Source organism: Melitaea cinxia, chromosome 3 (genome assembly GCF_905220565.1).
Source record: "Melitaea cinxia chromosome 3, ilMelCinx1.1, whole genome shotgun sequence".
Taxonomy (NCBI): domain Eukaryota; kingdom Metazoa; phylum Arthropoda; class Insecta; order Lepidoptera; family Nymphalidae; genus Melitaea; species Melitaea cinxia.
Genome location: NC_059396.1, coordinates 8,108,702 through 8,120,096, shown reverse-complemented (window position 1 = coordinate 8,120,096; position 11,395 = coordinate 8,108,702). Strand labels below are relative to the sequence as shown.

The 11,395-nt window shown below is 33.5% G+C and overlaps 1 protein-coding gene across 1 annotated transcript; it reads left to right on the top strand.

Moving 5' to 3' along the window:
* Nucleotides 1-250: 250 nt before the first annotated feature.
* LOC123669377 lies at nucleotides 251-11,267 on the top strand. The gene is made up of 5 exons (XM_045602985.1): nucleotides 251-425; nucleotides 1,971-2,076; nucleotides 7,354-7,514; nucleotides 9,328-9,567; nucleotides 10,864-11,267. The coding sequence occupies exons 2-5, from the start codon at nucleotides 1,971-1,973 to the stop codon at nucleotides 11,020-11,022; spliced, it is 666 nt and encodes a 221-aa protein (XP_045458941.1). The 5' UTR covers nucleotides 251-425; the 3' UTR covers nucleotides 11,023-11,267.
* The last annotated feature ends 128 nt before the right edge of the window (nucleotides 11,268-11,395 follow it).

Genomic DNA, 11,395 nt, shown 5'->3' with positions numbered 1-11,395 from the left:
TAGTATCAGCATTGCACCTCGCTAGTATTTTATATAGGTAATGCAGATCGTTAAAAGTTTAAAAAATACTACATAGAATAAGACGTAATTGACTAGGTAAAAATTACCTAAGTTTTGCGATACGGTGGCTTCTATGTCTATGACTCGTTATGTAAATTCATGTTTGTATCCGGCTACGACCTCCAGAAGGTCTTCGTTATGTATAGTGGTTACTCGTACACATGATGGGGCGAGGTGGAGCGGGCGGATCTTCTCTCATATTGGAAGTGAAAGTGAATGATTGTCGGAGGCTTAATTAGAGAGGACGCTTACGCTTGCGCCAGTTCCTCTGAAAACGTCGCGTTCGACACACACCTTGCGTACATTCAGACGTACGCGCACGACTCGCACGCTTACGCATCAACGACTACGAATAATCTGCAGAGGTACGCAAGTGCATTATTGTTGTAGTGTTAAATTATTAATTGAAGTTTATTTTTAACATTGCCAATGTATCATAGTGCGTGAGTAACTCAAAGGATTCAACCGTCGTGAATGTTATTTATAAATGGTAAACATAGGCAGGTACAACATTAACTGATATTTCGAATTGAAAAATTAAAGCCTTCCCGTTTGACTAAATTTACAATCAACGGATCAAAATATGATTTTTTGTTGCTAATACAAGTTTAAAATGTATTTTTTTTTAACAGGGTATTATTTGGGTTTGTTATTTGGTATCATCTATTTTTATATAACTGCTTTTTATGTAATTACTATCGAATGAAAAATAATCACGTACATTGACATAACGCAGCACCCTGGGCGACGATGCGAGACGAAGCTTTCCGTACCATAAAATGCGTCCCAAATCGACGATTTCTCGCGCAGAACACCTTTTCACGCAAACGTTTAAACATGCAGCAAGGAGGTCAGCGAATCGGGTTTTGCTTTCACAAACATAACAAAATAAATTCATCTCACGTATCGATTGTCCTCGAACATCGTGGACTGCATAAATAAAAGAAAGCGAACTCATTAACAGACCCATGAATCCAATGACAACTTTCGGCGCAGAAAAGCTTGATTGAGTAAATGTATGGTAAAATGTTGGTACAAAACGTTCTTCTTCGCATTTTTTTTTTGTCGATATTTATTAAATGCAATCTACGATTCCAGAAAACATTACTTTAAATATTGATATAGAATACAATATTATAAAAATTGATTAATTTTACTAAAGATTATACGGCTCTATAAAAATGTCAATATTAATGTTTTAAAATATTTTACTTTAGATTTAACTTTATATTCAATTTATGTAAGAAAATATATTATTAACTAATCTACACGCTATACATTTTTACCCTATATTTAATAGTTTTTTAGTTTTTATCTTTAATGTATATTATTATTTTTAACCGACTTCGAAAAAGGAGGAGGTAACTCAATTCTATCGTATATATATATATATATATGTATGTTCGGGGATAACTTCGTCGTTTATGAACCGATTTTGATAATTATTTTTTTGTTGGAAAGGAGATATCCCTGGTGTGGTACCACGGATCAGATCCTGAATAAGGAAACCAGGATCTGATGAGGGGATCCCAGAGAAATCGAGGGAAACTCGAAAATCCCCATAACTTTTTGCTGGGTGTACTGATTTTGATAATTTTTAATTTAATCGAAAGCCGATGTTTATCATGTGGTCACATTTAAATTTCATCGAGATCTGATTACAACTTTTGGAGGAATCATTGATACTGCGTATTTACTTGACTAATTTTTCGTCTACCTATGTTGTATTACTTGTGGATATAATGGAAGTCGGTTTTTTTCGTTTGCCTGCAAACACAATTATTTATTTTATGCAGACTTTTAATAACAAACCACTAACTAATGTTAAATTTTAAGCTTTAAACTAAAATAGGTATAACAATATTTTTTGTATTATATTAATTAACCTACAACTTTATTTTTATTACCAGATGAGCCGGCACACTTGCCTGGCAGCCGCCACATTGTTGGTAGCTCTTTGCCTTGCTGATGCCCAGCGTCGTTTGGCCCTGCCTGACCCCAGAAGTTGCGCGAATAGTACGTATATTACTATCATTAAATCCTTACACAATTATTAAGTAATTGCATTTATTTATTTACAATTGGATGGTGGGAATATAATGCTAATCAAAACGACTGCATCATTAGGATGACATTAATAACGACACTTAACTATTTGTATGTGTATACTTAAACGCACATACTAATATTTATATATATATGTATTTATGTATGTAAGTTTGTACTTACAAATGGGCATCAGAAATCAATGAAATTATTATATCAATGAAATTGTATGTATGTATTCTAAAAAGTTGAACATTTTGTTATCTATATTATTTGTCAGTCCGGTGTTAATGATATGTATTTAGAAAAGGTATTTCATGAACGGAACAAGACGTCTAGAGACAGTTATGAGTTAAATATTACAATACACAGAAAATATTACAGACCTACATTGTGCAATTTAAAGTAAACGTCCATTATTACACAATTGCTTACATGTATAATCCAAAGCGGCTAAGTGACTGGTGGATAACCTTGCATCTTAATTGCAGTGCCCAAATCTATTTGATGATCCTAGCTAGTACTCGCTTAACTTCTGCCATCCTTTCTCTTAAAGTTACGATTTATAGAATGTAGTGGGTTTAACAGCATATACATAAAACATTCATTTGATTTGTCATTGCAATAGGAAAAATTGAATTTTCGAAAAATTTCGATAAAGTTTTTAGTGAAGATTAGTTACTTCGCTGTTTAAACTTTAATAGACTGCCTTTGTTTTCATTTATTTCTGAAGATGTTTAAATAATAAAAAAAAAAAAAAACGAAACGCATGAGCAACAACAGAAGTTGCAAAATATGTAATGATAATAACGCTAGAACGACGATAATCGTGATGCTTTTGTGTCTCTAATGGACATTTGTGATGGTGATGTCGATTATGTTGCAAGTGAGGGCGGCTCCCAATTTCACAAAGTATGTGGGAGCCGCACAGGATAACAATGCCTGGTACTGAGTACAAAGCTGACAAAGACCCTTTGAAAATATATGCTACACAAAGCTGTGAATAATAAGTACTGTAACTATTCAGTACACTAAGTAAACAAATCATTCGTCATACACTAATACAGAACGAAAGCTTGGCCTACATTGATAAATCTATGGCTAAATCTATTAAAAACATAAATATTGCATTTCTCAGAGGTAAAGTAAAATTCGCCGTAAGGTCGAAGTATTTAGTGTTTACCTACAACTTTCTCCTCGTATTGAAATGTATGAATGTTATGACGCTTGTCGAATAACGGACGTTCCTTTTCACTTTCCTCAGAATATTAAATATTATTTTTTCTTAATATACTTTCAGTTACATAATTCACGTGAGACTATGGTGGTTTTTTATGTTAACGTTATTATTGATTACTTAATATCATGTTTTGGCAAGTATTAACATTTTACTAATCTATTACATAAAATTGATTATAACAACGTTACGTTTCGTGTTTCCGATATATGGGTAATTATTTTGGTAAAAATATGCAAAAAGCGAAATACCGAAGAAGAGGTCACAATAGATACTTTCTAGTTACGAAAGAACCGCTCTATTGCTCGACTTAACTATGGGCTTGTTTTGATTGTGCGGCTTTTTACTAACCACCGCACTTCACAGTGAAGCGAGAGTTTAATACGCTTTCATTCAATTAGTAAATACAAAATCGCAGGCTCAATTTAGTTTCATTAAAACTTTTTCGCTTTCCACAATTGTTTGTAGTTTAACGAATGAAATGTACAGAATATTTAATTTATTTTTAATGATTACTATAAACGGAAACGCAAGCGTGAAATTGCAAGTACCCTACTAATGACAATATCACGATGATCTTTCAGGCATATTGCCTTACTACAAGACCTAAATGGCTATATCAGTATATCACAAACAAAGCTACGTATGTAAGGCCTACGTTGAATTTGTCGTGGTTTCATTCGAATACGAACGGCTCCATAAGTTAATGCCATTTTTTTTCGAACTAAAAACGCTAGAAAAAGTTTATTATGGATATTACAATATACGAGTACGTAGACTTGATTTATTTCGTAAATTATTGTATTCTTATTATTGCTGCTAACGTTGCCAAAAACTTGTACCCAATTTGTGAATATTATATCAAGTAAGTCAGTGTAAGTATCAAGTAGCAAGCGTCTTAAAGATGCAATTGATAGAGAGACAGCAAAATATGTTTGGGTAGAAGAAAAACATACATTTATTACACTTTAGTAATTTAAAATGTGTTTAAGTACATTTACCAATAAAAGTAAAATAAAAGAAGAATAGTGAATGTAATTCTATAGAAGTAATTAATTTTCATGTTTTATGTTACATAGAAATGAGAACAGAATTGAGGCATTTAAACTATTTCCTCCTTTTACAATAGCAATATAAATACGTGTGAACCAAACTATTGTGTAAATCTCAAAGAAGATGTTCAGATAAGTAACACAATTATGCAAGATGCCTTGCTAAATGTCTTTGCTATACGAATAAGCTTTATGCTGCACTTTGTGGTCTATACTTTAGTCTTTGCTTTGATGTGATTTGACCTTATTGATGCAACGACACTTAACTGCAGTTTAATGATAGTGAATATACATCTACATAACTACTACTATGTCCACATCTTTTTATTAGTACTTATAAGTACTTTTAGTAGTTTTTGACTATGTAACCGTTGCTTAAATATATACGCGTCAATTTTTCAATTCTGAATTTTATTGAGTCACGGATAATTTCACTTAATTCAGGTCTATAACAAACTTTACGTCACTACTAGACTTTTTATCCGAAATAAATTTCAATTTAAACTTGATTAACCGAAAAAGAATTTAAGAAAGATGGCCTTTAAATTGCTAATTAACTAACTTATACCTACCCACACAAGTTGTCAAAATAGTTTAAAAAACAACTACAATGTTCGTACACAAACGTACTTAATAATTAGATATGTACCTAGGTGCCTAGGTGCCTAGGTATGATATGACAAGAATTATGACATATTACGATAAACATTGATTGCTGTGCTAGTGGTCGCAGTTTCTACCCCGTTCATAACACATAATTGTATAAGCGACACAACTGTTGCGTATATTATTATGTGTGTATTTCCCAATCCTAGACATTTTGAGCCGTGGATTGTAAATCTTATATTTTTTGTTTACTTCGTTCAATTATTTCTAACAACAGAAACGTGTAACAAATACAAAACAATTAACTATAGATACTAACTGTCATTAGCAAAATAATACACTTTTTAAAATAGTAAATTTTTGCAGTTTAGGTATACAAAGTTTAAATAGTGTAGAGGAGAACTACCATTTTTACTTTAAGGGACATATTTCGCTTAAGAAACATTCATTAGTTATAGTTTATGTGACAGAACGTAGCGCCATTCCTTCCCTTTTAAAAACAATCATCAAAATTAATTAAAGTACTTATTACGGTTTCGGAGAATTTTAACAAAAACATAAGCTACTCGATCTGTCACAACTATTCAATCACAGAGGTAAGATGTGACAGGTAGAGAGGTACGTAGTGACACCATTGTGTTTAGACTATCTAATTAAAAAAAATATTATTACACATTTTATTGAGATAGGGCGTAGTACAATGCTCTTAAGTAGTTTTGTGTTCCTGTGTGTGTGTGTGTGTGTGTGTGTGTGTGTGTGTGTGTGAGTTGGTACAAGCTCCTAGGAAGGGTCGGGAATAGGATCGGGAAACGTGCTTGCAATGTTTCTAGTGTTGAAGGCGTCTGTACGCTAGAGTAACCGCTTACCATCAGGTGGGTTCTGTGCTTGTTTGCCAACCTAGTCGTATTAAATAACAATATATAAATATATAAAACAGATTTTTATTAAAACGTATTTTAATCAACTTTTAGTACAGTTACCAACAAAACAACATATAACATTCCAATAACAAGTAATTATCATATATATTATAGTATAAAAATAAATAATATATGGCTCCTTACTAAAGATGTGTCAGTAAACAGAGCTAATTTGATTTTGTGTCTGTTCGGTTGACTATTTTATCTTGACGGAGCTTTTGCCAATGGTCTAACTGATTATGACGAGAATATATTAGAGACAGTAGTATGAGGACGACTTTAGGCTGTAGACGTAGATGCAAGAGCTTCAATGGCATCATTTTTTAGAGACCTCTTCAAAGGCTAGACCATATATTTAGACAGTCATATGCATGCAACATACACAAACCAACAAGATCAAATATTTTTTAACGAAAATACCTTTTTTGAAACAAACTTTTATTAAAGATTGTCCTCAAGATTTATAAGATTGTATGATTTATAAGTTTGTGTTCAAAATTTTATCACCAAATTCTAATAAAAACACACACAAACAAAAGCCATCTTTGCAGTCTTTTTGCCTAGCGATAAAATTAAGTCAGATAGGAGAGTTGTGACAAGCTATCACAACTCGCCTAGATGCTCAAAATGTGATCGCGATAGTGCATAGCGTGCTCGTGATTTCACCCCAGGCGAGTGAAGGAACATCTTAGAGGTTTTAGTCCGTACGAATTGGACATGCCCTCCAGCTCCCCTAGGCTGGAGGCATCCGTTAGGGATTTCCTCTGGGGTCAACAAAAAAAGGTGCTCAAAATGACGACTTAGTCCACATAATAAGTTATATTTATAAACTTATACACGAGACGAACGCATAATATCAATATCACGATTTAAGACTTAAATAGTCACACAACTTAAGCAAAAATAATAAGAAAACCTTTGACCACACGACTGAAGTAAAACTTCTTTAGTTACCCTTACAGTATATATATATATATATATATATATATATATATATATATATATATATATATATATATACATACTGTATATATATATAGCCTACCTATCTAACCTACCATATCAAATCAAGCCTACTCACAAATGGATGCAAAATAGTCCTCAAAACAAAAAAGTTGCTGGAAATATTATATAATTTTCGAATGGGGGGGAGTGTTGTGCCCTGGGCGCGAGTTAAGCTTGCTTCGCCACTGTGAACTGTGTTTTAGTACAAAATTAGTAATATTTTTCATGAAACTAACTCTAACTTATATCTCCGTCTCAACTTCCGTACGCCTCGCCCGATCATACTTTTCATAATGCTCTCGAGCTTTGTCACCAGCACGCTAAGTATTATAAGTAGGAAGAAATCGATTTCGTCACAACTTCCCCAGGTTTCCCCTACCTTACCTATATTTTAATACATGGTTTAATAAAATAATGACTATTTTAGGAGTTCGCCATTCCACATACCGCGATGCACGTGGGGTTCTTCACTCATATTTCTTCAGTTGGGAACATGCTCCAACCCGAAACCTAGAAGTAGACTGGCTTGATGCGAGAAATATCTGTAGAAGACACTGCATGGACGCTGTTTCTATGGAAACTCCTCAGGTTAGTTACTTATTAATTTCGAAATCTACTAAAAATGGCCTGTATTTAACCATCAAACGGCAATTTACTTAGGATTTGTTCTCATACCATTAATTAATAAAGATGTAATATCATCATCATCTTCCTGCCCTTATCCCACTTATGTAGGGTCGGCACAACATGTTTTTCTCTTCCATTCCTCTCTATTATTCGTCACTTCAGTGCTTACTCCTTTCTTTCTCATATCCTCACTCACACAATCCATCCATCGCTTTTTCGGTCTGCCGATCGCTCTTCGTCCTTCGACATTCATCTCTAACATTCTTTTACCGACATAGCGGTCATCCCTCCTCATTACATGCCCATACCACGCTAACCTATTGCTCCTTATTTTCTCTGTCACAGGTGCTACTTTCAAACTTCCCCTTATATACTCATTTCTAATCCGATCTTTCCTCGTTACTCCACACATCCATCTTAGCATTCTCATCTCGGCTGCGTGCACTCTTCTTTCATCCGTCACTTTTGTTGCCCAACATTCTGATCCATACATACATGATCCAACATACTGATCCATACATCCATACATAAAGATGTAATATATAAATAAGTATTTAATTTTCACAAAGTTTTAAAGCGCAATAATGTAGCTGAATCAGCGGGGATACACATGGATCGGCCAATGCCTAAGAGTACAACTTTGTTCACAAATATCTTCTTGCATCACGTAACAGGGTCAATCGTGATGACGCTCTTACTTTCCCATCGTCGAACAAATAAGTAATAAATCGTCGATATGTAATTTAGAATGAGGCAATTACAATTTGGTTTTGCCATAGCAAAACAGGTATCTAGATGTTTAAAAAGTTCTGGATTTTAATCTCCTTGAATAAATTATCTTGACCTCGACGCTTGCCATAGAAAACAAGTCACGATTTTATGTGGTTAATGGGATAACCATTTTTGTCAAAATACTGTTGCAGTTTAGGCCTATACGTATATATAGGTTTTTGGAAACTAGTTACCGCCCACGGCTTTATTCTTGCAGTTCTATATCATAGGTACATAAATTTTAAATAGTCTAAATTGGATTTCACCTGCAAATTAAACTTCAAAATAACAAGTCTGAAACAAGCACTTATATTTTATTTTGTAAAAACCCTGAATATAAAGATCCTATTATTTATTATTTTATATTATCTTCTATTATTTATAAATATTAATTATTATTAGATTCATCTGCAAATTCAAAATGTTAATATTTTTAATATTATGCTATAAGTATTGTTGTTATCTGAGCTCGGCATAAGCAAAAAGTATGAACTTGTTGTGCAAGTTTTCTCTAAACATTTCCCGCTGCGCGTGGTAGATGTCAATGAACGCAATACGCTTAGGTATTGTTGTATCTTACGCTTATAATAGCTATCGACTTGATTAAGTAACATCTTCTGTGAATATATGTGTATATATAGTGGTTGTCATCGGAATAGTAGATCGAATATAAATATGTATAAGAATGTCTTGATTAGATCGATTAGGTTTATAGAGCGTGGAAGGCGTCCGTGAAAGGGGTGCAATGGCCGGCTGCGTCACTTCTACACAAGGCAACGCACTCATAAGGCGCTCGTAAGATACAAGTGGCACATGACATACATTCTTCTCTAGCCGTGTTGCCCACTTCATGTACCGGATACTTATGACGGAGGTGCATTTCCTGTCACAATTACACTTCGTATAAAAGACATTTATTCTATACCTAGTTACAACACTATTACTGCTGGAAATATGATTAAAATTTGAATCGGTACCCGCTTTATAGTAATTCTGTTTGCAGGAAAACGAATTTATTAAGCAAAAGGTTGCACGCGGAAACATCCGTTACATTTGGACGTCGGGTCGCAAGTGCAATTTTGCTGGTTGCGACCGCCCTGACTTACAACCTCCCAATGTTAACGGCTGGTTCTGGTCGGGATCTGGCGCCAAAATCGGACCAACCACGCAAAGAAACACCGGTGACTGGTCTTACACTGGCGGATACGGTCAAGCACAACCAGACAACAGAGAAGCTGCTCAAGTTAGTTATATTGCTTTTTTTATTTTTTTATTAATACTAACATTAAATAATACATATATCTAATGACTAAAAATTACTAAAAAAGAAAATGTTAATTCTAATTAGATGAGCAAGGTCAGTTACATTTACATAAATTTATTATTGTTACGTAGTCATACACATAATAATATTTGGAATTTATATATTCGTATGAAATAATATAAAATTTGTTAAGTACTGGTCAAAATTATCAAAATATGGTACATATATAACGTATATAATTTTTCAATTCAAAAAGTACTTTCTGGGATTAACGCGTCTAAACAATTAAACAAACTTTTCAGATTTATAATATTACATGTAGGTACTATTAACTACAAAGCGGGTAAAACTGCGCGGGTCATCTTGTAATGAAAAATAATTATAGTTGTCTTTCTACTTGTATTTCTTATTAATGTTTAGATTGTACGTAACTGTACACAGTTACATCAGTAATCATTTCTAACTTTACAGCAAACTGTTATTTTACTGTAATTACATACATAAAACAACTTCTTATGAATTTATAATGCTCTCGGTTGCTAGGTATAAGTATTTGCGTTTTTGTATACCTACTTATTCTGGGAAATTCCTAATTATAGCTGAGAACCAGACGATTTTAGGACACTTTCTAAATATGGTAATCAAATAGAAATTTGTCTGTTACTCATCACATTTTGCTGAATTTGTTCTCTGACTGTTAACAGTCTAGGTGATATTATGTCATCATGCCTACAGACAGTAAAAGGGTAAAAGTTGTACTCGTGATTTGTTTATGAACGAGGTACAGGTGCACTTTAAATAAAGCTTTAATCTTTTGTTCTAAATAGCCTTTCAGAATTTGTAACAGGAATTCAACGAATTGGTAATTAATTATTATATTAATTTATTTAGAGAAAGAGATTCAGAGTGTCGAGAGAGAGAGAAAGAGAGACAATTGTTAAGTTGCGCAGAAATTCAGCAAAAACGTGAATTTAATTCTTATAACTGACTTAAACTTAACTATCAGATAAAAGAATTTTCTCCGTATGATTGTTAGATTTTGAGTCAGTACGATGAGAACATCAAATTGAAGCTTCTGCATAGCATAATAATCAGACTCGCTGTATCGGTTGCCCTATACGTAATGCTTATAAATGGCTTAAATATGGTTTGAGTACTGCACAAGGTGCAATGCTAACTCCATTATGTTATACTGACGCGCTTGAGTAATTCTCAAAACTGCGGTAGGGCTCCTCTAGCATTAATACTGATATTACATAAACGTACAATTTCCAGGGTAACGACGAGTCCTGCTTGGCAATCTTAAACAATTTCTACAATGACGGAGTGAAGTGGCACGACGTGGCGTGCCACCACGTGAAGCCGTTCGTGTGCGAGGACAGCGACGAACTACTAAACTTCGTGCGCTCACGCAACCCTGGCCTCCGTCTCTAATATACTCCCCTTTCGCCTTCTAAGCTCTTAGATGGCTGACATTGTACAAAAACCAAGTGGCTATCTTTATTTAAGTTATTTATTAATTACACACTCGCTTACAAATATTAACTTTGTTCGAGATAATAATATTTGGCGATAATTATTTCCGTTATTATTTCATCTCGGTAAGTCGATCCTTGTAAAAAGCTTTTGCACATAATAGGATTATTGTATACATATTAGAATAAATCATTTAAATACTACTTATGATTTTTATTTTTTTGTTCTTTTACTTTAATTTTTTTTAATAAGGTTAAAAATTAAACCTTAAGCAAAAATATACAACACTTTTATTTATGAAAGTACACAATTTTAATGACATGTGTCAATA

Excerpts from the sequence above, each read along its gene's own strand:
- LOC123669377 (XM_045602985.1), top strand. The coding sequence starts at position 1,971 with ATGAGCCGGCACACTTGCCTGGCAGCCGCCACATTGTTGGTAGCTCTT. Across the intron at positions 2,077-7,353 it reads CCCCAGAAGTTGCGCGAATA|GAGTTCGCCATTCCACATAC; the intron begins GTACGTATATTA and ends TGACTATTTTAG. Across the intron at positions 7,515-9,327 it reads TTTCTATGGAAACTCCTCAG|GAAAACGAATTTATTAAGCA; the intron begins GTTAGTTACTTA and ends TTCTGTTTGCAG.